The sequence below is a fragment of the Glossina fuscipes genome, unplaced genomic scaffold, assembly GCF_014805625.2.
Source record: "Glossina fuscipes isolate IAEA_lab_2018 unplaced genomic scaffold, Yale_Gfus_2 3, whole genome shotgun sequence".
Lineage (NCBI taxonomy): Eukaryota > Metazoa > Arthropoda > Insecta > Diptera > Glossinidae > Glossina > Glossina fuscipes.
In genome coordinates, this window is record NW_023998417.1 from 14,054,728 (window position 1) to 14,078,985 (window position 24,258).

The 24,258-nt window shown below is 35.0% G+C and overlaps 6 protein-coding genes across 11 annotated transcripts in view; 3 read left to right on the top strand and 3 right to left on the bottom strand.

Annotated features, from left to right (window-relative positions):
- Positions 1 to 2,989: 2,989 nt before the first annotated feature.
- Positions 2,990 to 6,511, bottom strand: LOC119634701 (serine/threonine-protein phosphatase 5). 2 transcript variants are annotated; one of them, XM_038029015.1, is made up of 10 exons: positions 6,433 to 6,511; positions 6,068 to 6,351; positions 5,819 to 5,991; positions 5,406 to 5,647; positions 5,191 to 5,341; positions 5,013 to 5,134; positions 4,650 to 4,920; positions 4,141 to 4,591; positions 3,992 to 4,073; positions 3,196 to 3,255 (listed from the first exon to the last, which is right to left on the bottom strand). In XM_038029015.1, the coding sequence occupies exons 3-10, from the start codon at positions 5,988 to 5,990 to the stop codon at positions 3,196 to 3,198; spliced, it is 1,551 nt and encodes a 516-aa protein (XP_037884943.1). In that variant the 5' UTR covers position 5,991; positions 6,068 to 6,351; positions 6,433 to 6,511. The 2 variants fall into 2 exon arrangements, with proteins under 2 accessions (XP_037884944.1, XP_037884943.1); XM_038029016.1 differs by having other exon boundaries at positions 2,990 to 3,255; positions 6,068 to 6,498.
- A 668-nt stretch (positions 6,512 to 7,179) lies between these two features.
- LOC119634742 lies at positions 7,180 to 9,223 on the top strand. 4 transcript variants are annotated; one of them, XM_038029081.1, is made up of 3 exons: positions 7,180 to 7,429; positions 8,037 to 8,433; positions 8,498 to 9,223. In XM_038029081.1, the coding sequence occupies exons 2-3, from the start codon at positions 8,158 to 8,160 to the stop codon at positions 9,125 to 9,127; spliced, it is 906 nt and encodes a 301-aa protein (XP_037885009.1). In that variant the 5' UTR covers positions 7,180 to 7,429; positions 8,037 to 8,157; the 3' UTR covers positions 9,128 to 9,223. The 4 variants fall into 4 exon arrangements, with proteins under 4 accessions (XP_037885009.1, XP_037885012.1, XP_037885010.1 ...); XM_038029084.1 differs by having other exon boundaries at positions 8,121 to 8,433; XM_038029082.1 differs by having other exon boundaries at positions 7,180 to 7,379.
- Positions 9,224 to 10,789: 1,566 nt separating this feature from the next.
- On the top strand, positions 10,790 to 16,368 carry LOC119634734 (venom peptide isomerase heavy chain). 2 transcript variants are annotated; one of them, XM_038029071.1, is made up of 8 exons: positions 10,790 to 11,030; positions 11,111 to 11,238; positions 12,732 to 13,298; positions 13,855 to 13,957; positions 14,022 to 14,161; positions 14,242 to 14,337; positions 14,521 to 14,688; positions 15,658 to 16,368. In XM_038029071.1, the coding sequence occupies exons 2-8, from the start codon at positions 11,166 to 11,168 to the stop codon at positions 15,837 to 15,839; spliced, it is 1,329 nt and encodes a 442-aa protein (XP_037884999.1). In that variant the 5' UTR covers positions 10,790 to 11,030; positions 11,111 to 11,165; the 3' UTR covers positions 15,840 to 16,368. The 2 variants fall into 2 exon arrangements, with proteins under 2 accessions (XP_037884999.1, XP_037884997.1); XM_038029069.1 differs by having other exon boundaries at positions 10,790 to 11,238.
- A 178-nt stretch (positions 16,369 to 16,546) lies between these two features.
- Positions 16,547 to 19,549, bottom strand: LOC119634736 (serine protease easter-like). Its single transcript, XM_038029072.1, has 5 exons — positions 19,273 to 19,549; positions 17,778 to 17,974; positions 17,526 to 17,709; positions 16,857 to 17,457; positions 16,547 to 16,768 (listed from the first exon to the last, which is right to left on the bottom strand). The coding sequence occupies exons 1-5, from the start codon at positions 19,343 to 19,345 to the stop codon at positions 16,636 to 16,638; spliced, it is 1,188 nt and encodes a 395-aa protein (XP_037885000.1). The 5' UTR covers positions 19,346 to 19,549; the 3' UTR covers positions 16,547 to 16,635.
- A 2,006-nt stretch (positions 19,550 to 21,555) lies between these two features.
- LOC119634737 (39S ribosomal protein L9, mitochondrial) lies at positions 21,556 to 23,339 on the top strand. Its single transcript, XM_038029073.1, has 2 exons — positions 21,556 to 21,835; positions 21,897 to 23,339. The coding sequence occupies exons 1-2, from the start codon at positions 21,764 to 21,766 to the stop codon at positions 22,575 to 22,577; spliced, it is 753 nt and encodes a 250-aa protein (XP_037885001.1). The 5' UTR covers positions 21,556 to 21,763; the 3' UTR covers positions 22,578 to 23,339.
- Positions 23,340 to 23,453: 114 nt separating this feature from the next.
- Positions 23,454 to 24,258, bottom strand: part of LOC119634718 (39 kDa FK506-binding nuclear protein) — a 1,986-nt gene continuing 1,181 nt past the window's right edge. Inside the window, 1 exon segment of the mRNA XM_038029046.1 lies at positions 23,454 to 24,258. This exon segment is cut by the window's right edge and continues 93 nt beyond it. Within this exon segment, the coding sequence (XP_037884974.1) occupies positions 23,710 to 24,258 (549 nt within the window). The 3' untranslated portion in view covers positions 23,454 to 23,709.

Genomic DNA, 24,258 nt, shown 5'->3' on the forward strand with positions numbered 1-24,258 from the left:
AGCAAATCTCTTCTAAATTTCGGTCGGGATTTCCAAGGTCTTCCTTTAGGGGATGTCCACATTCTTTCGCAAGCTGCTTGCATCGCAACAGCATCTGCCTGTGCAGCAGCCTCTTCTTCTGCGGTGGCCTCTTCTAGGACATCTAATTCTCGAGCCATACCCGCCATTTCTGCTACGCATTCTTGAAGCGGTAGGTTTTTCGCTCTTATTGCCGAGATTCGGTGTACTATACTCTCGTATGTGGGTCCAGGAGGCGGGGAAGGAGTTTTAGGCTTCGTAGGAGTCGGTAACTTTGCTGGCGGGAGCGCCTCTACATACCTTGTATCTTGAGGCTTTGTCTTAGGTCTCGCTCCTTTTTTCTTTTCACCATGTCTCCTATCTGCAGTTTGCTTCTCAGGTGCAAATCTTTTCGGAATTGCCCCAGTCTCTGGTCCCGGCCGTCGCCTAGGAAGTGGTGCTTCTGCTCTAGGTTTGGCTGGTTTGGGAGGGACGCCGTGAGCTTTAGGTGGCGCAGGTCCACCTCGGGATACTGGAGCAGTTGGTCTGCGTTGACCACCCGGGGCTACCTTTAGGGGTGGGCCACGAATTTTAGGTGCGGGAGGTCCAGCTCGAGATGCTTGAGAGCTTGCTCTGCGTGGAACACCTGGTTTTATTGGCTCTGCTTTCGGGGGTTGGCCACGAGTTTTAGCTGGTAGAGATCCAACTCGAGGGGCTGGAGCACTTGTTCTTGGTGGACCACCCGGTTTTGGCGGGCCTGCCTTCGGGGGTGGGCCCCGAGTTTTAGGTGGTGGAGCACTTGTTTTACGGGACTGAGCGCGTGTTTTGTCGGCTGCACCACTGGGCTTAGCTTGTTGAACACCAGTTCTAGATGTTGAAGCACTAACTTTGGCCGCTGGTTTAACGGGTGGCCCTCGAGCTCTTTGCGCGGGACCACTAACTCTGGGTGGTGCACGACCTGGTCCGGGCGGCGGGGGACGGCCTGCTCGAGGCAATTGACCACCAGGTTTAGAAGGTGCACCACGAGCTCTAGATGCTGGCGCACTTGCTCTGGGTGGTTGACCAAGTTGTTTTCTGCTCCTAGCATTCACTTTAGCTGCTTCCTCTTCTCTAATCTTTCTAAGTCTTTCAATGGCTCGTGCTCTTTTAATCATACCCTGTACATCGGTCTTGTCCTTAGGAGGAGGCGGTATATAGTATGGATCTTCACCCAAAGCCATAGGGCAAGGCGCCTCCTTTGGTGTAGGCGGCCTTGTAACTGCTTCCGACCTAAAAGAGGCCTCCAGTTGTTCTAAATTTGGTCTTACGAATTGGGGTTCTATCTGTGGCCTTGGGGGAGGGGGAGAGGCCAATATACACACCAGTTCTTCAAAAGATGCGTTGGCTGGAATATCTTGAAAATCTGGCGCAACTGTTTGCTCTAAGTATTCGATTGGCAAATTTTCTGGAAGTGGTGGATAAAAATCCGCGTTTCCCTCAAACCTTTGATCTCCTTCATCGTCTCGCAATGCCTCTATCGATTGCGAAAGGTATTCATCAGACTGCACGTCTTGAGTTTGATATGGAAAAGGAATATATTCAGCATTAACAGGTGACCAAGGTGTGCTGCTTAAAGGAGGTTGGAAACAAGAGATATGTCACACGCACTTTGGAAAATAATGAGCAATTATACCTTTGAGCGCGATCCAAAGATAAACACCGCTGTCCACTGATAGCAAAAAAGTAGCATTAGATAACTAAATGTTTTAGAGAAGAAGAAAATTACCTCATTTCTGTCTACAAACTCTACTTTTTCTGCAAGTCGATTTCATGAAGACTTTCGAATCTCTCTAATACCTCCCGTGAACACGTAAATATGATCTTAACCTTAAAAAGGGGTAACAATTCATAAATTCTGTGGTCCGGTTCTTAGAGAAGTCCGCGGGAACTGATCAAAAATCAAAAATTATGGTAAAATATCCAAAAATAAGAACAGATAAACAGCGAATTTTGTAAAGTTTTGCGAAATCTTGAAACAATAAACCGAAAATTTTGAAAAGATTCCAAAAACACAGACTATTATCTACTTATTTTTTAAAGAACTTATAATTTTGAAGTGAAAATTTTCGAATTTGATTAAAATATTATGTGTTGTTCAGATAAATAAAACATATCCAAAATGTGTACAGTGCCAGTCAAAGCGTTCAATGTAAAAGAAATTCGCGGAATGGGTGGATATTTTGGGAAAATAGTTATTCATATAAAAATAATTGCAAACTAATTTTGCCATTGTAATCATATGAATATAAAGGCAGGTTAATCAGCTCCCTAAAGCGATTATTTTTCACCGCATTATATATATTTTGAAATTAAAAAGTTCAAAAGAGTTTAATAATACCAACCCTATTACGTTTTATCAGTAAATATTTAACGTACTTTCATGTCAGCTTGGAAACTTTCGAGCGACATTTTGGGCACTGAAAATTTACACAAAACTTTAATTGCGAAGACAACATGTGGGTTGTCTTTTTCTTAAAAATCCTCTTAATATAAGAATCGAATACAAGGGCTTTGCGAACATGCAATGAATTAAGTGTGTTTATTGTAAATTATATATAGCGGACTAGGGATTAACTTTTCCACAACTAGTGGTTCATTTTGCTGTACATCCAGTTCATGTAGAAGCAATGAATGGAATAGTATCACACGCAGATCTAACGTTTACTCTCATTCACCTAATTTCCATGATGATCACGGTAAATGAGAAAATATTTATGCTCTTTAACTATATTGCTGTTAAGCGCGGTGGGTGTAATTTATAGAGACTTCTGTATTCATACATTAAGCTTATATTGCTCTGGAATATACAAGAAGACAATTAACACTTCCAGCAGGCTTGAAGCCTCGGTTCGCTTTGTATCTTTCAAATTAATTAATCAATTTAAACGTTGAGATTAATTAAACAAACAAATAATAATAATAAAATTGATTTTTTTTTTTTTGTGTTTATTTTAAAATAAATTTTCTTCTTTTACAAAGCTTTATAAGTATTCTTATTTTAACTGAGAGAACGAGCAATGGACATTCCAATCGCAATATATTTTCCATTGAAAGTTTCCTTTTCTTTCTTTTGAATTGAAAGGTTAGCTTTATCGGCTTTTTTACTTCAAGATTTTTATACTTTTTGTTTTTAGTACAAACAAACCGATTTTTTGATAACTACGCCAATAAACTCATTAAACTGTTTGCGTAGGCCATAGGTTTCACGTCTGGATGAGGCTGCAAAGACAAATTAAATAACAGGAATTAGGGTTTATATAAACGCACCATGACAATTTTCATTAAGAAAAAAACAAAAAGCATTTCGTCAAAATTTCAAAAAAAAAGAGACGAGAATTTCTAATTTCCTTACTTCTTTTACAAGTCTTGTTTTGAATCGGCTTAACTACAAACTAATAAGTGCGACAAAAAAAGACTAGATAGAACCAAAAGCATCTGATTAATGCAAATATATCCAATCACATAATTGGTCAAATACAATGAGCAAATGGAACTTGCTTCCGTGCACCCTTCTTTCAATAAACATTAAATTTCAATATAAATTAAATTAATTTTATAAGGTTAAAATAAAATTCCCTGTATCTGCGTATATCCTAATGTTCATCCTTGTAAAATTATTTTCTTTTTCGCAGCTGCAGTGTATTGTTACATTACAATATTGTAATTTTTACACAACATGACTGCTGCTATTCTTTTTCGTTTTATTATAATCTACGAATATATGATATGTTTTCAATAAATAATTAATGCGCCTAATGTAAAATATATTATTTCTAAGGATATGCAAACACATTAATTGTTTTGTCCTCTCTACATGAAAATGATTAATATTTAAATAATGTTTTATTTATATTTTAAAAGCTAACGCTACCAGATTGAAAGAATAACAGTTATAATATTTTATGCTGATTACGGTACATTTTATACTATTTCTGATCGTGTTATTATAACTTACCACAGCTTCAAAAGATTTAAAGTTGGGTTTTAGATCATTGCCCTTAATCGTTATAAAAGCGCCCATATTACCCATGGTATCACTGTAAATTTTACAAAAATTTGAAAAATTTTATTGCATTTGACGTTTGAAAGATAATGTAAACTAACCAATAGTTTGGTGCTGAGAACACAGTGATACATTTGCTATTATGGGTTACCTCATAGCCCATATCTTTTACTTCGTGACTACGTATAATATACTCCAAGTTGTTCTGTTTGCAGAAGGCTTCCGTTATATCCGGACCGAATTGTATACCTACTCCTCGTTTTGATGGCCCACAACCATTCCAAGCTTGAGGATCTGACCACAACAATTCACACATTAGGCCATCTTCGGGCGGTTGACAGTTCCGTTCGATGGAACGTAAATCGTCTAATGTCACATTTTTAGCGGAAAAGAGACCACCGTGCATAACCAAAATCTTTTCATTAATGCAGTGACACAAAGGCAACCAATTAAAAACCTGAGTGAACATGTCGGCCATAGTGCTTGTATATTTGGCAGTAACTTCTCCGTTAAAACCGTACATTTGATTCATATTGATACTCTCATGATTACCTTCAATTCACAGAGAACTCATTATAAAAACTGCATTTATAAAAAGAGCGCTAAGTACCTCGCGATAAGTAAAAGTGAGTAGGATATAACAGTTTAAAACCAAATAATGTGAAAATACATTCTACTGAAAATGAGCCTCTATCCACAAAGTCTCCGTTGAATAAATATGGATTTGTCGGTGATGGTAGACCGTTTATATCGAATATATTCATTAGATCATAAAACTGACCATGAATATCACCACAAATTGTAAATTTCGAAGTTCCGGCTACATTAATATCAACTAAAGAAGGTTGAGTGCGCATGTAAGCATCAATATCGCAAAGTATCTGAAAATAAAAGCAAAGATAACTAATTATACGAAGAAACCGCAAATTTTCAACGATTAGATTTCTAAGAAGTTAAAGACACAAATACTTACCTTATAAGCATATTTCCGGTGCAGTTTCTTTTGTTGTTTATAGTGCTCCATAAGGTCAAGCATAAATTTCAGAGTAACTTTGCCATCCTCTAAAGCAGGTCCCTTGTAATCATCCTCAATTGCTTTAAACCGCTCAATTTATAATCATCAAATGAGTTGGACTAATCATTTAACTTACTTATGTTTTCCAAATCTCGAAACATTTCTGCTAATGTTTTTTCCGGTTTATCCACAGCAATTGCTCTCTCAAATGCCCGCATTTTCACAATTTTATTGCATTCCGTAAATTTCAATTTAGCATCTTTATCATTTGGACGACATTTTGATACCTGTTTTTTTTTTTAAGAAATTAAGAAATATATAGACTGGTTACTGCTATCATGTGGAACATACGTATTCAAAATCCGAGAGAGCCTGCTTAAATTTGCCCAGTGACATATGTGCCGCTGCACGACGATAATATCCTTTTAAATATGCAGGATCGGACTTTACGGCCGATATACCATCTTGTAGAGCGAATCCAAAACTTTCCTGTCTAAGATGAGCCAATGACCGGTTGGCATAAAAAATTGCATTACTTGGCATTAATTCTATGGCTTTGGTGTACATTTGTATTGCTTTTGTGAAATCTTTAGCTGTAATTGCGATTATTTTTTATGGATGGATATTAGTTTAAACAACAATATAAAAGGTTATATTTGATTTCTGATGCAAAGCACCTAATGGAATTATGCACTGGAATGAATATATCTTGGTAAAGTTACACACAAAACGCACATAACTTTCCGATGCAGACGAGCACTTACATTTAAGATAATCATTGCCTTCATTCTTGCATTTTTCTGCTAAAGCTATTTTCTCTTCTTGGGAGCAGCCACTGTCTTTCATCGGTACCTTCGATGAACAAGCACTTACAGAAGTACACTGTTTTTGCTGGTCTTCATTGTTGTTTTGTTCCATTTCCACTGCTGTCGACATTCTATAATTTTTAAGTATTTGTATTTATTATACTACATTATCATAGTTTTAAAACAGTGCTCAAAAAGGTTTCCTACTTTGCGTTTTACGTAAATTCGTTGTTGTCTATGAATTAAAAAACAAATATTTGCTTTCTTTCGTCCTCAGTGTAATGTAAATTATTGTTATGTGCAGGCTGATTTTTCGATTGCACACTACGGCATCCGCGCCGTTCCTAATGTTTTGTTATTATAATTGATTTGTAGTGGGAGTTCTCACCACCTATTGACTTTTCCTTCTATAAATGTGTATGTAAGAAGAGTAAATTTTGCTTGTAGATGTAGCCACACAGAAATTCACAGACTTTTGAGATGACAATTAACTGCAACGAAGATATTTTGCGATAAATACAAGGATCGGTATTGTTGTGAAGAGATTCAGAAACTATTCTTTTATTACCAACCCTAAATAGAATTATTTTATATTAAAAAGCAGAGGAAAAACGCAACAGCCGGGAATATTTTTTGAAAGAAAAGAAAAAAATTATCTTCGCAGCATATAACCTCATATTACCATATGAACTGAGTTACATATGGCTGCCAACGCTTTGGTTATTTAAAACCTAAGGATTAATCGACCTTACAATAATATATTTTGGTATTCTTTTGTGAAATAATGCCCTTGTCAAAATTCTGAAAAGAGAAAAAAATAAGCTAAAAATTGTGCAAACTTCTTACCTAAATGCATACCGCCTTGAAAACGACAAGGTTAAGCGAGGAATCAAACATTGAGGGACGCAAATATATTTACGAAATAACGTAACGAGTGATATATCTACGAAATAACGTTTTTAGATAATCAAACTTTCATGTCATATTTTCTAAAAATTGCATTCAATTCCGCCTAAACTTCAAGGAAGAAGACTTAGGAGTGTACGTTTTTTCTTAAACAATTCCAGAAAAGCAATATTTACATTTAGTTAGTAAATGAATAGAGAAGCCGAACGAGACAAGGCATTCAAATATGCTCTGCTCAAATGGCTAGTGGCGCTTTAGAGAATAAGCGTATAATCTAATCGGGCTTTAGAGAAAATAGCGTATATGTGCTTTTCGCCTTTTTTAGTGCGCTCGGAAAACAAAATCACTTATGGATATTTTAAGTCTCTTCTTTTACTTAAATTGTCGTTTGGTATAGTAAACGCAGCTAAATTAATACCAACAAGAAAAAATTTTATATAATTGATAGAAACAATTTAATAAGTTTGCAATGTTCAGAAGAAATTATAAATTTCGAAGCGCACTTTATACAAATGTGCATTTAGTACATGTTGGAAATTTTTACAAAAAGCAAGGGAATACAACAGTGACAGCGCCATTAAAGAAGTTGATGTTGTGGAGTTAAGACATATGTGTAAGCATACGCATAAAATTCAAGTGACTTAACAATATATCCAATTAGTGGTAATGTGCTTAACTACCATATTCTGTTTGGATAATGAAATTATGTGTGTCAACTGAATTGTAACTGCATATTAAGGGTCGATATTTATTGTTGCGAGATTATTAAAAAAAAAAATTGTTATTGTTGGTGTGTGATTATTACAATCACGATGGAGATCATAAATGAAATATGACCATAAAAAAAAAACAAATTTTCATTTATCTCCACAAGAAAGTTGTACATTAGTCGTTTATACGTTTCTACGTATATTCTGTTTAGTAATTTGTGTGTTTCTGGTGCCGATTTTTTTCTCTTTTCATTTTTCCAACAAAGTTGCCATACTTTTGCACAAACACCCAAACTGATTAAATCTTGAATAGATTATAAAAAAAATGTCGAAATTGTTCGTTAAACATATGTAAAGCTAACGTTGTGAGTCCGTCCATCCGCAGGATATTGCGCTTGTTAAATATGTGCGAAAATGGAAAACATAATCAATTCACTGTTACGTTAGCGAACATCACTTCCAGCGAATTAAATATATTTACACGTAAATAAGAAAGTACTTAATGGGTTCGCGACATTCTTTTTTTTTTTGTTTTTTTGCTTTTCTTTACATATATATAGGTATATGCGTATATAGTTACAGAGTATTCTATATCCACAAAAGGCGACAATATCCTTAGTCCATGAGGTTTTTTTATTGTTTAGAATCATAATAAACTGAAGACTAACCTTCTGAAAAAACATGTCTATGAATAATTTAACAATTGATGGCGAATTCCGTTATGTCGTGCAATGGTTCAATGAGTGGAGTGAATTACAACGTGATGATTTCATACCAATACTTGTAGAATATCTAGCAACGAAAGCAACTAATGCCACATTTGAAATATCACCAACAGCATCAGCGAAACGAGACACTATAGACACTAATAGCCATACTAATACTAATGGTATCGCTGAAGATATAAAAAACATACTAATAATAAATGAAAAACCGTTAAGTTTATTTCAATGTCGGGTAAGAGGCAAAAGTGTTGCTTGTAAGCGTAAATATTTGTTTACGTTCATATTTATATATTTAGATAAAATTATTTCGTCAGTGGCATCCGAAATGGCCGTTGGAATTTAAGGGAAAGTTGCAACAAAAAATCATAGAAATCGACGAAAAGGTGGGTGCAAGAATTGCATCGGAATTAAAACGACTTCAGAGTACAACGGCAGCAGCAAGTGCATGCACGACCAATGTTAATGTTAATGGTAAATCTATAACGGTTACTAATGAACCGTCAAGTGATGAAAAGAACTCCTTCAGTGATTCAATCTTAGAGGTTCTTAGAGAGGGTAAAGAAACATCGGTTGATGACATTGAGAATGTTATGTATAACGCTAACAAACCAAATGACGACGATGCTATTTATAATAACGATAATAATAACAATACGCAGCAAAGGCAAAAGCAGCAAAAGATAAACGACGTTGATCTTAGCACATCACATGTTGTTACCGAAAAACCAGTTGAACAGGTTAAAATGCATAAACAACTCTTTAATAAAGAAACGGCATCAACAACAGTAACAGACCAACAGCAGCAAGAAGAACTGCAACAACAAACAATGTCAGTCGCAGTTACAGTTAACTCAGTTAACTCGATAGTTACACAAGCAATTACTACTACTACTACTACTAATGCTGAAGTTCCTCTAGTGGCATAAAGCTAATTAAAGCTCAGATACAGCACACAACTTCATAATCATCATCATTATTATGGGCTTTTAGTTTAAAAAAAAAAAAAGAAATTGAAATGCATAAAACCTACACGCACATATCTATATATATATATATATATGCGAACGTAAATTGCATTCCATTATCATGTATAGAATTATATGTAAGCAGACGCACGCATTTTTAATATTTTCTATTAATTATTTTTGACATATACAGTAAATAAACAAATACAAATACATATATATATATGCACAATTAAGCATTTAAAGTAAAATCTTTAAAACTTGGATTTTCGTTTTACTTCTTTTTTTTTTTTATTTTCTTCAGCGAACGTATCGTTAAGAAAACAATCTTTCTATGAAGTGAATCATCTTCACGAAAATTGTTTCATACATTTACCCCGAAAGTAAGCGCATTTAATAGATAATTAGCGAAATGAAAGTCAATTTTTAACAAGTGTTCAGTCAAGCCAAGTAATTGAAACAAGTTTTCGTAAAGCGGCTGGGGACATAAAACATCAACTGAAACGCATAGAAAGCGAACGGAATTTATTTGGAATTTGTAAAATTCAGTAGATGTAGAAAATGTTACCAAATTATTTACTTTTATTCATCTATTGGCGTAATCTTTCTCTTCCTAACTATAATTTTTGAAAGATTTCTTATGCCCATTGCTCAAAAGTTTCTATTAATGTCAAGACAGTCCAACACATATCTCTTTCAGGATTAATTGTACTTGAAAAATATGGAACGTTTAAAATGTCGTTTGGAATTTTGCTACAACATCGTCGATGGACAACAATTTGGAAGAACCACCATTACTATAACAATTAAATCAACTACCTATTAATCGACCAAATACTGGAAATATTTCTAAATGTCTTAAAAGCAAACTGAAATGGTGCGATGACATAGCTAGGGTTAAACGAGCGGAATGAAATTCTTTTCCACTTTTCTTAGACAATCGTTTTTTAACAATTACGCTCGGTTGTCGGGAAGTGAAATTGTTGAAAATCGAAGGCACCGGGGGACCAAGCCGACTTACTAATACACAAACAACCTGGGAAAGGTTGGCATAAATTATATAAAGTGTTTCTTATTCGTGTTCTACGTTTGATGATTAGGTGTGCGTTTCTATACGTACGGTAGGGTATGAGTTGGACCTAATCGGTTTGCGTAAATCCGTTAAAAACCGTAAACACGACATTACACTATATGTAACATAAACATTCTTAAGCTCTTGATTAAATCAAAGCTTGGCTTCAGAGACTAACTGTACGCTGTATCAGCGTTATATTAAGTCTAGTTCTAGTTATGTCAGTCGTAATAAGCGATAATTGGATTGAGTGCAATGCCGTTTAATGAGAAACTTTCAAAAATGTGTTTCCTTCACGAAAGTTAGTACGTGATGAATAAGTCCCAATTCAAATTTGTAATATGATTGTTAACTTCTTGGTTCCACTAAACAATAAACAATAGGTAGCTAAGTTTAGACAAGGTCGCCAATGAGTTTAACGAAATTTAAAACAGAATACGCAGATTAATCGTTATCATGTAAGAGCATTATTTCATCTGTGTATATAATAAAGAAATTAAATCTCATATTTCACATGAATAACTTGCACATATTTATAAAACGTTTCGAAAGTATACTTTGATTAGTTGTTATTAAAACATACGCTTTCAAGTTGTACACGGATTTCAATGATTCTTTAAAAACTCATAAGACAATGTTGTACCAAATTTATTATTATATTTCACGTTAAACGCTACAGTGCATTCAGAACTGGTTTTATAACTTATCGTTTCTTCGTTATTTTTCTCCGTTAAGGCTAATTTTCTACTTTAAGTTGTTTAATGAATATAGAAATTTTTGCGATTTTATTATGTGAGAATAAAATTTCGCACTTTTTTTTTTTTTTTCATTCATTTCGTTTTTTTGTTTGTTTTGAAAATTAAATGACACAGCATATAAATGAAATAAAAATTTGACGTAGTTCCTGCTTAATCTTGTGAGTAAAACATGCTTATCGGAGGACAACACCTGGTATATTTAGTCTGTTGCATGTTTGCAACGGTATTTGACTCAAGTAAAGGTACACAATATAAACATGATAGTGTATGTAATGAATAAAAACGGGGTGTGCTAACTATTCATATAATAATTACTTAATCAACTAGCGAGGGATATTGTGTACTAGTTATATTCGTTGCAACAATGACCTGTGATATTTTAACGGACGTCCGTCCGTCCGTCTGTCATATTTTTTTCAAACATCAACAAATATTCATAAATTTTTAGCTCATGTTTATGAACCAAGCTTCAAAACTTTTGTGAGTCGGCCCATAAGTACTTCACATAATGTAAAAGAGGGAAAATAGATTGAAAAAAGAGAATACACACATGTTTTTCTAGGTATTAGGTTAAAATTTGATTAAAGGAGTTTTGTAAAGATTCTGATAGGAAGTCAACACGCCGAGCAAGAAGACGAAGACATGCAATATGGATAAATTGTGATGGGCTCTTAGATCTGAGTACATTGTACTCATTTTATTATAATGTTTGCAAGACCCAAAAGGAATTTGCAGAGATGTCATAATAGTATATAGATTCATAATCAGCATCTGTACCGATGGGTGTTGTTGATGCTCTCCTCGTTAAGGATCGAGCTCAAATTCATCGAAAACGTTGTAAGTTCTTACACGCAGAACGCGTCCAAAGTAAAACGTATACTGAAAGTAAAGCAAAAGATTTCTGGATATTTGCTTACTGCTCATAAATTATGAAACATCGGAGACTTAAATTTTCTACATTTATTTTAGAGGGAATCCTCTTATTCATGTTCGAAAATAGATGAAATCAGCGGTGATAGGCGTACAAGATACATTCAGTCCTATTTGCATATAACTTTCTTACTTTCATATATGTACACAACTAACTAAATTTAACGAAATGTTTATAATTATTTGATAATATATACAATGGAAATAGATTAGCATTTTTAAGATGATATAGATTAGTTGTATTTATTCCAAATTATGATTTACATGTAAACAGTGGGGAACAGTACTGTACAGTATGGGAATATTGAACGAACGATTTACTTCGATAGCTTCATTATATAAGAAATGGAATAAATTTCCAATTCTATAAAATTCAAGATTTTAGTTAAGGGCTATAAATGCCGATACCAACATAACATTATGCTAAAAAATGTGCAAACTTTTTTTAAAGTTAACCGCCTAATACGGCCAATTTTGGACATTACCTTGCTATTTTCCATTCTAACCCTGCTAATGAGTGTTAGAGGTATTTAGAAAGCCATGCTTTGGTCAAAATCTTTAAAGGTAATGCTTAATTTTCCTTGCTGTGTTTAACCTAATATTGTTGTCGACTGTACACGAAGACAGGGATAAATCTAACATGGAATCAATGAAATTACGGTATTTGCGTGTAACTTGCAGTACACAGTGGAGTTGAACAACGCCTACAAAAGATTGGATACAAAAGATTTAAGACACAAACTTCGTTAAATACGCAGATAAAATATTTCATTAGTCCGCTAATATTTTTCCAATATGATTTTAGCCATTGGACTGACTTCACTAATAGCTTCCTGTCACTGCGTACAACTTAAATACTGTGAATACTTATCAAATCTCATTGCTTCTACTTCAAATTACACCAAAATTAATACAATAATCAAAGGATCAATATGCCAGTTGAACGGGGAAGAAGTCTATGTGTGTTGTCCCAAAGACCAAGTGCACAAAAATAATGCTAGAAAGAAAATAAAACTGAATTATATGGATGAGAAGACCGGCCGCAATTGCCCGCCCACTTTTGGTGACGAATATGACTACGAAGCATATTTACGAGCACAAGAAATCAACGTTCCGTGTGGTGAACGGGGGAATTGTGACGGGAAAAGTTCCCAAGAAAGTAATGAAAATCCAGTTTTAATTTTGCTACTACTTCACCTTCATAGTTATCATAAAAAAGCGATTGATACGTCCCAGGGGCATGGCGACTTGCCGATACCCCCTAAACATAATAAACATCTGGCACCAGAAAATGGATGTGGACTCTTGCCAACCGCTCGAGACGAAAACTCTTTATACCCTTGGATAGTAAAACTGGCTTACTTGAATATTAGTAAGTAGCGAAAGATTAGTTTTGAATTTATTTGCTAAAAAAATAAAAGAATATAGTAAAAAATATATAAAACAGGGAATAAAGCTATTTGAATATCAGAAAATACGCAGCAGAATTGTTCAGTTTAGAGTGTTGGACATCGAGCTGAGTCATTTCAATTTCTCGCGTTGTGACCGATAATAATAATTGTACATGGGCGTGTTTTTAATCCATAATATCATGCACGACATTTTGCAATTGCATGGTAAGCATAACCCCAACGGTGAAAACCAAAGCGCTGCGACAAAACGCCCATCGGGCTTCGTTCATTTTAAAACCGCAAGTGCAAGTTTTAATTTTTGAACTCACGCTCTCGACCAAAGATAATATAGATGACGAGGCATTCGGTTTTTCTTTCTTTTCCATAATTACCTAAAAGTCAGGGGCTTCCGTAAAGATTCGCACCTTCAGACTTGTCCTTCAGTTTTCGTATATTAGCTGCAATTAAAATGTGAAAGAATAGTTTACTATAAGAATTTGCAAAAGGACTTGATATTATTCTAGTTTCTGTCCGCAGCTAGTCGGACAATACGTTATCGTTGTATGGGCACGATCGTCAGTGATGAACACGTCTTAACGGCCGCTCATTGCGTGGAGAATTTAGTGGACGACCTTAGATTGTAAGCAAAAGGCAAAACCAATTAATTTCCTTTAAATTTTCTTTAAAAAGACTATCACTTAAAGAATCTACGTCCGCGTTGGTAACGAGACGAGCTATACGGATGTGCGAATTGTAGAAACGTTAATTCATCCCAACTACAATGAACCGTTGTTCAACAACGACGTGGCCTTATTAAAATTATCTAAGCCGCATGATGTAAACGGTGAGAAATGCATGTCCTCCTCTTTATTCTTTTGTTCGTTTTTTTCAATTTATTCCAAAATGTTGTCTATTTTTTTGAAGAATCTTTTAAAAAGATTTGCTTACCGCAATCTGATATCCAATCTTTGGCGGGCAATATAGGCTTAGTGGTTGGTTGGAGAGATAGCAACCGAAATGGTGAGATCTTCACACACGATTGATTCAATTTATAATTAAAATTTATTATTGATCATTGAAAACAAAATTTTCGAGTTTGATGTCTCGGCCTATTTTCTTCTATTTATTTTTTTTAATTTTTTTGACACATTGACACGTTTTTGTCTACAAGAGGCGACTTCCAATTTTGCGTTGTTTTTTCAGCAAGTGGCTTAACAGGAACAAATATGCGTTACATTAGCTTATCCATTATGAATAATACGGAATGTGCTATCCGTTATGCGCAATACAGTGAGAACTTTGAGGACAGTATCGTGATAACACCGACCGAGTTTTGTTCGCAATCTCGGACAATGAATGATGTTTGTGAAGGTAAATTTTTCTCTCTTTTTTTGTTTTTTTTTTATTTAATAATAAAGACGACTGCAAGTGAACACAAGATTTTATTACCACTTGAATACCTGTTAGGAACGCAGAGGGAGAATTATAGGTTTTGCATTTTCTTCCAACAAGATGGGTGGCTTGATTTTAAGGACCGAAAGTTAGGATGGTTTTGTTTCTGCAACTTCCATTCCCCAATGTTAACGCGATAGTAATTCTTTAAGAGAAATTTTTGGTCTCCTACTTGTTGACTTATTAGAGATAGCAACTGGCAAGTGAATAAAATAATTGATCTGATAAATAAAAGAGACCCGTGCACTTTTGAACTTCAACGGGTACCACACCGACTAATATCTATCGTTTTTGATATAATAAATTACTTTCCCCTGCACTTGTTTGCCATTTGAGGCACAATATTCGCTTCTTTTACTTCTGACCAGGTTTAGCATACCACTCGCGTTTTTAACGTAATGCTCAGGATATTGCCATATCAGGAAGAAGGCTAGGCTTGTAGAAACTACTTTTACGTAGGATTTTTAAATCATAAAGTATTCGATCGATTCTCTCTCTCTCTCTCTCTCTCTCTCTCTTTCCCTGATGTAGTTTTTAGTGTTTGCTTTCGGCTTTTTAAGGGTCTCTTACTTTAATCGCCTAGAGTTTCTGTATTAGATGGTCGAGTATAACAAAAAGAAACAAGAAAAAGAGAGAATTACTTGGGTAAATCAACTCCTAGTCCCTCGTTAAACTGAAATACTTCGTTCCTAATTTGCGGACCATATATGTATATTAAAGAAAATTATCATGATTGTGATCGCAAAAATATGTGGCCATGGCTTACGTAATTGAAGAATTTCTTACTGGAAGACATCCTTTTCAACTTGTGTAAATAATTTTATTATTGAAATTAACATAAATTTTACCAAACATTCGACTTATGCGTTATATAACGATTTTTTTTAGGTGATAGCGGCGGTCCTTTTATGTCGATCAATAGTTTTAATCGCTGCACGCTGGTGGGAATTGTCGCTTTTGGTCCCAGCACTAATTGCGGCCAATCCAATCTTCCAGGTGTTTATATGCGCATTAGCTCTTACACCGAGTGGATTACGAGTAATATTAAGATAACAAGAAGTAAATCGTAAAGTTAAATAAAACGACCATTAATTGTCTTCACCTACTGCTCGTATCTTATCGTGTGTACCATTAATATTATTAGGCTTATGACTTTATCTGGCGCCATTTTTAGTAAAATTAAATGCTTAAAAGCTGAAGATAATGGAAGGCGCGTTATTCAAAAAACGTTCACTTTTAGCTATTATTTTTCGCGTGTTTCAGAGTCGAAAAGAGGTTGTTTTCCGAGTGTTTGTCATGAGAATGAACGCATCGCTCACAGAATCATCAAAAGGAAGGAGCAATACGCAATGAATAGAAGGAAGGACATATGTCATTTCTTGTCTTTTGCTTTGTATCCGGGTTGCGCCTCTTTTCAAACTTGTCCAAACAGACAGAAACTTGTCCAGATAAAACATATTTGAATGAAACTCCATTTAACAACGATTATCTTATTCTAAAAATGTGGACATAAAGCAATTGGCGCGTTCTTATCATTAATATACTTTTTTATAAATTAGATCAGTGTCTTCTTTAGAACGTCTCAACATCTCTACGCATTTTCTGACCCCCGATTAGCAACTCAATGATCGTGGGTTCCAATCTTAACTGCGATAGAGTTTTCAATAAAACCGATAGCCTTAAACGTTAGTTCTTTAATATTTTAGTCTTAGAATTTATTTTTCTGGCTAAATTAATAATAAAAATTTTATATTTTAATGCATATTATTCTTGAAAAATTTATTTATTTATTTGTATTGAAAGATGTAAAAATAAATAAATCCAAAAAAAATTAATAGCATTTATCAAAGACTGTGGACGTGCATGCTACGGCTTCATCGTTTGTATAATCCATTCAACGTATTTGCCGACCCAAGTATAAATTCCGGGCCAGCCTTCTAAACCACAAGGTGTTGGGCCAAACGACACGATACCGGCCAAAAAGTAATTAGATCTTATCCTAAAAATAAATAAACGAAAGGATTAATTAAATTCATGAAACACTTCATCTTATCAATATACACGGCAATATAAGTATGGCTCTTAACCTGTTGCTTTTGTTTAGTGTTATTAATGGACCCCCCGAATCGCCACGACAAGAGTCAACGCCTTCCTTGCCGCCGGCACAAATTTGTTTATCCCCTAAGTGTATATTTTGACGACTGTAGATTCGACGGCATTCTTCAGGTTCGAGACCTTGTACGGGAGCTTTTAATTTCACTGTGCTGGAAGACCCGTTTTCAGTTTTACCCCAACCTGCAACGTCCATAACAATGCCACCAAAACTTGCTGCCCTTAAATTATCGTCCAAAGGCAAACACACTGGTCTGACGAAATCGGTGAAAGTAACTCTACGTGCCAAACGCAGCAGGGCAATATCGTGAAGTTGATTTCTCGAGTTTGGTGCATACATAGGATGTGGTAAAGCACTCTCCACAGCAATATCTAAGTGTTCTGGAGCGCAATCTTTATTACCACGAACATCAAATTCACAATCAGGATTTGTAGTTGTGTCCCATTCGCCTAAACGAACACCTGTTAGGCGCCAATCGGTGGGTATTGAAGGACCATTAACACAATGTGAAGCGGTAATGACATAACGGTCACTTATCAAAGTTCCACCGCAATGATGACCTTTGTCATTATTGCCTATAAATAAATAAAAAGGAAACAAAAGAAATTAACGTGAAAAACGTAAAAAAAAGGAAGAGATTTACCCTTTGTATACTCAATCAAAGCCATCCAAGGGAATTCATCAATGCCTGTTTTATTACCGCCATAAATGCGATTGGACAACACGTTACCACACTGGCTTGTGTCTGGTAGAAGGTTACTCACAGGAGAAGTAATTGGTAGGGTTGTAGTTTGTACATTTTGCCTATAACGTTCGGGGCAACAAATCTAATTGAATTAAAAAAAATTTTTGCTAGATTTTATGAGAAAAAGAGATTAAATGCGCTCGTTTATACCAATACTTTGCCATTTCGATACCCGCACTGGCTACGACTTAGATAAAGGCGATCGGAATCCTTGAGGGGCACCGTTATCAAGACATTATACAGATATTGGCAATCTTCTAAATTGATACAAAAAGCACGCTCGCGATTCGGTGTTGTACATCTCGCAACATAGGACACATCTGCTTCTTCGCCCGGATATACTATTTCTAATTTTTCCAAAAATAACGTATTGTACACATTTTAAAGATATCTAAGATTGCTTCATCCGTTTTCTATTCTTTGCGAAGAAGAAAAGAAAGCAGATATGTTAGCTGAAATGAAACTCAAGACGTACAAAATTTTGCTTCCTTTCAGGAAAAAAGTCCATGCGAGCAATCTTAAAGACATCTATATTAGCGGATCAAATTGTGTGAAAAATGAGATTCGAATTTCGGCATTATACCTATAGAGGACCTATCCGTAACTTATTAACAATTTTTGCCTTTTGAAAAACACGGCAATGTTTCCGAGATAACCGATTAAGTGCACAATTTTGGCGAGCTTCTCCGTGAACGTGTCATAAAATATTTGTCGGTTCAGTTTGGTGTTCTCACTTGTCAAACGAATGGAACTATTGCCCGGTGCAGCTTTTGCTTACTTCATAATGAGATGCATGGTGCAATTTCTTTTTGTAGCTAACCTCGAAATTAAGACTGAAAAACTTCAGCCGATTCGATTGCGAGTAAAGTATTAAAGCATATTCGTTTAGCGTTCTCTTCAGGCTTGTGAGTAGCGTTGTCAGCAATTCAAAATCATTTATGTTATTTATTTATTTAAAAAACAAACAAAACTGGTTTTCATATACAATTTTTAATGAAAAAAAAAAAAAACTGATATTTATTGAACTTGAGACAGACAAGTAATAATAATTATTCATCGATAATAGGGAAGACGCAACTTCATGAATCGGAAAAGCAAATGGAATTTTTACATTATTCTTTACGGCTACTTGATATTCTCGTTCTTGTGTTCATGAATGTATATCGTCGTAAATCTATCTACAAGGTCCCATTGAACTATAAGAAAATGCGATATTTTTATAATGCGTATGGACATACCTCGACCTTTTCACATGATGACAACAGCAAACTGTTATAAGAAAAACTCCAAGCGAATATAAATGCCTATTGCATCGATTCAGTGAATTACAACTTTTTAGATTTGTTTTTGCTTCTCCACGAATGATGTGATAAGAAACACTCGCCGCACAATGAGTATGAAATCTATCTGTCAAACGTACTGTACTGTCTTGGGCAAAACAAATTGAAATATGCATTCTTATGGATGCCTACCGTGTTTCCGAGAAAAAGCGGGAAATACCATATAATCGTTCAAAAATCGAGTGTTTTAAAAACATTTTAAAAACTCTCTAACGGTTCACCTGATAGTTTAGAATGTGTTTAATATTTCACTTGTTTTCCTCTTTTATATATTATCAAGATAATAGCAGAAAAGAATAACTTACGTGCCAGCGAGCAGTTTGGAATTTCCCACACATAAATAAATGAGATGACTAATACAAGAGCCAATTTTTTCATATTTTCATATTTTTTTTATTCTTCTTCTTAATTCGTGATATCTGTGTTAACTTTTCTCGTATAAGACTATTATTATTGTGTTTCAATATAATAGATTTTTTTATATTTGACTTTTCTTATTTTAACTTAAGCTTCAACAAGAGTATATATATTCTTTCTATGATTGCTTGCAAACTGAGATTGATAGACTTGACTTCTCGTTTTCTCGTTCTACGTTTAATATGCACATGCGACGTCTTATCATCCTCTCAGCGGTAAACTAAATGTAGGAGAAAGCTTGAGACAACATAGCGCAATTCATATGCCTTCAAACAGTGAACAATAGTATTTCGACACACTAAGTTGATATGATGAATTGAAATGAATGGCCTGATGTTTTTTAACTCCTTTTATGTCAAAACCGTTTAATTTCTAATATTTCAGATTGAGAATTGATTCAGCAACACGAAATTTGCATCTTAGCCGACTCCAAGGGATTCCTATGAAAAGTAAACATTTTTAATACTTGATGGTGAAAATTGGTCCACAATCGTAATTTCCCGTGTTCATGAAACGTAAGCGTTGATGGGGCAACAAAGGCTCATTATTAGCATTTGTGGTGACAATAGTTCCACAGTAATAGGATAATAGGATATCTAAATGGCGACTTTGCCCGAATATAATGTTTTTACTTGTTTCATTTAAAATTTCACTTGAGAGTTTAGCTGAGAACTACTACATCGTGATTTTAATAAGATTTTACTTGATATTGTTAAACTTAATTAATTACCTAAATTAACTGATCTCTTCTCATTGATAGTCGCATGATTTATATACGGGAGTAGTTTATATCTACTTTGCGAAAGACCTCTAAGGGCAGTAGAAGGTAGGTCAGGATTATACTAACGACGAAACCGTAACGTATCCACAGTTTTTGATCAATAGAATCAATTCCCACATCAAAGTTATGCTGTCACTTTTCAATTTCACCGGCATAGTACATCAGATGCACATATCTTAAGTGCCAGATGATGAATACGGAGATAAACATCTCGTTTGTACTTATCCATCCAATCTTCCTATTATTTGAAATAATTGATCTAATTGGTTGGTCTGGTATTCCTCAGTCAACATATAGCTCCTCACTGAGGCCTGCCAAGTAGAAGTGGGATTTCAGATGCTCACGGATGTAGTGCTATATTCCATATCTCGTAAGCAGTCGCAGGTCAGTGTCCGTAGAAGATGGTGAATTTGCAGACTGTCGAAAATTTCTCCGTTTTGATCGAATAGTACGAATTCTTCTTCGACCTGGTCCTCAAGATGATAGTCCACGCTATTAATTACGAAGTAATCGTCATCTCTCTTATATCTGCTTATCAGCGTTGAGACTTGCCACGATATCATCTTTTCGATACATTCTACTATTTCTACTGATGGCCTGGTGCGTATATTTAAAATGATTCAATAAAAATATTCTATTCTGCTGTTGTGAAAATAGTCAGAGGCAGTAGTAGTTTTATTATGATTAAATTTAATATGGGATGTACGTTTGTGTGCGTATGTTTGCGCAAGGCTCCACTTATTGGCACATTGCTTGCCTAGGTAAGGCGATAGACAACAGCTATTGTCCTACAAGACATTTCCTTCAAGCTTTCTTTCTTTTATTTGCTCTGCGTGATGTGCTAGATACTTTCAAATCACCCTTGTTGTAATTCAAAAAAAATCACATTGTTCATCATTGTGGCACTCTTCCTGTGCTTATTCTATCTTTTTTTTTTTGAATATATATTTAATTGTTGTTGCTCCTTTTAAAGAAAATTATGATTCTCTTCATAATTTAAATTCCTGCTTGGAGGGCCAAAAACGTTCAATAACCATGAATTGCAAGACTTATTGGCTGGAAACCCGGCGCAAACTCTCGAGGAACTTTCGAACAGCTTAACAGTTGACGAGTCAACAGCTTTTAGAGGTTTAAATGCGAGTTTTCTCAATAAGTGACTTTTTCTAATGAAAAAATGGGCAAAATACATGGAAATAAGTGTTAATAAACTTTGGGCCAAACCCTTACAGAAATTTCTGTTGCTTGTTCTTTTCTTGACAATGAGCATATTAATTGGAATACAGAGCATTGGCTAAGTTGCAGGTCATTTAAGCATACATAAGATGTAGATATGAAGAAGATCTGGTAAAGAACAAGCATTATAAGCGACCCGGTAATAAATTCGCTTGAACTGATCATATATTTATTTAAAATCTTTTGTCATATTTGAATAAACTGCAAAACTAAAGAAAAGTACGTGATTGTATGATTACGTGATTGCACTTCGTGTCCACAATTACGAGATAAATGAAAGCAGCTGATTACTGTAAAAGACAATCGAAAATTTCTTTTATTAATTAAAACTTGATCTCCTATTATTTGAAATTAATTTGCCTAAAATGTTGAATACAATTGCTTACCAATTTGTCAAGTCAGTCAATAATTCTTTAAGATTACAACAACAAGTGAGGGTAAGTGCGAAAGACTTCGACATAGATTCCGAACTATTAATCTATTATTTTTCATTTTAAGACCAAATACATATTGAAGCGCAAATATGAACCACCACTACATAAAATCAATCAAAAACCGAGATTAATGCGAGGACGACATCATATCTACGAACTAGTTGAAGATACATGTGTCAAGAAGCCCAAAAATATTGACGTTATACTGAAAACTTTTGTGGAAGGTGTAGGTGACAAAGGAGACGTATTATCACTGAAGCCCACATTCGCCTATAATAAATTGCTGCTTCCTGGCTTGGCTGCGTACAAAACGGAAGAAAATATTGCCAAATACGCTAAAAAAATCGAGGAGAAAGTCGAAGCAAAACATAGCTCACCGTATGCGCAAAGGACAGTAAATATGTTGGAACGCCTAGTACTTGCAGTAGTCATGAACAAAGATCACCCTTGGGTTATTAAACCTTGGCATGTAAAAGCCTCTTTGCGAAAGGCAGGCTACATTTGCAAAGAAGAATGCATCACTTTGCCGAAAGATTCAATCGAAGGTCCCGATCTCACTAAAGAAAACAAAGAATTCTACTGCACCATCACAATTAATAATGTGGAAACCGCCCGTCTCAAATGTCGTATTCATCATTGGAGTACTGATCCCAGCGAGCGGCTACCCTATGTTACTGAACATTGGAAAATGCCGGCTGAGCCATTATTTGTCAGTGCAGGAGCGACCGAGAACGCCAAGACATAGGCAATTTTAGTTATAGGTTTCAACAAGAAAAGAAAACAATCGAACTGTATTCAGAAGTTTAATAGATTTGATACTAATATGCGAAAAATCAATATAAAAGACCTGAAATGGAAATTAAATTTCGCTTAGTAATTCATAATCGCTTTAAGCAGGTGTTTGATTACACGATCACTTCGGGGAGATGGGATGATGTTTATGTTAACATTAAATAACTTTGTGAGCCAAGCACCATTGAAAAAGACCTATACAAAAGAAATAAGAGTAGACTAAGATTGCAAATAATAAATTTAAGCGCCAGTGGAAAATTTCGGGCTTCTTTCCGCCAATTTTGCTTTCCCCTTTTTATTTTCTATCTCTCTCTCTCTTCTCCTGCGCTAGCCATCTCTTCTCTAGTTTTGTTGTACTTAGCTATGAGGTAGATATGATTATCATCGCTTCGTCGTTATTAACATCCCCTTAACTTATTACTAGACCCTTTTTTCAAACTTCTTCGAAAGTATCGCACCAGCATTTTGTACTTGGAATATTGCGTAATTTCGAACTCATTACCTGATTGATGATAATGTTGTTAAAATACCTTTCAACCAGGATACGGGGACTGACTGAATACTTTTGCTGCATGAGTTATGTGTGCGAAAGGGTTGGAAATAACAAAAAATTCTAGCAAAAAAAATTTTGATCAAGTTTAGGAATTGAATACAAGATAGATGTAGGTTTGTGGATATAAAATTTTTGCATTAAGTCTTCGGTATATCGAAAATATTATTATTATTATTTTAATTTTAGACTAATGAAATGAATTCATAGACAAAAAAAAGATATTGAGCACTAGCAACAGAGGCTATAGGCTGATATCGAAAATAAAAACAAATTTTGTTAAAAGAAAATAAGAAGTGTTTATTGAATATGTGAAGCATCTATTGAAGGAAGTTTATAATTAAAAGAGTACGAAGTAATAATACAAAGAACAGATTAAAAAAATAAAGATGATATTATTTGCTTTGTATACACCTATATTTGCTCCAATTTGGAGGTATAATAATGGAATTCTCCGTAAGGAAATGAAAAAATTTATCAAGCAACATGATCAATGAAGAACTGACCATTTGGCATAAGTAGTTGTTTTTCTTATTTAATTAACACCCTTAAGTTCAACTTCAAACACTAAAGTACTGTTCGGTGGTATGATTGGAGGTGAACCACGGGAACCATATGCCATTTGTGGGGGACATGTGATGCGACGTTTTCCACCAACTTTCATTCCTACAATACCAATATCCCACCCTTTGATGACTTCACCACGGCCTAAGGTGAACTTGAATCCAGTTCCAGACTTCATACTATCAAATACCTTGTTATTGGACAAGAGTCGGCCCTCATAGTAAACTTGATTACGCTTGCCAATCTTGGCTTCAGGGCCGTTACCAGCGCGTAAATCGATAACCTTAACTCCACCCGAGAGAACACGTTCGCCTCCAGGTTTGTGTTGTTGTTTCTGCTGATTACCTGGCTGTTCGACCTTCTTTTTGTCTTTCTTACCCTTTTTGTCTGCAACTTTCTTGTTTTCCTTAACCAAACCATTCTGCTTTTTCTGCTGTTCATCTAATTTCTTCCTTTTAGCTTGTGGTAAATCCTCACTGCCAGTATCATTTCCCCCATCTTCATTTTCTTCATCATCGTC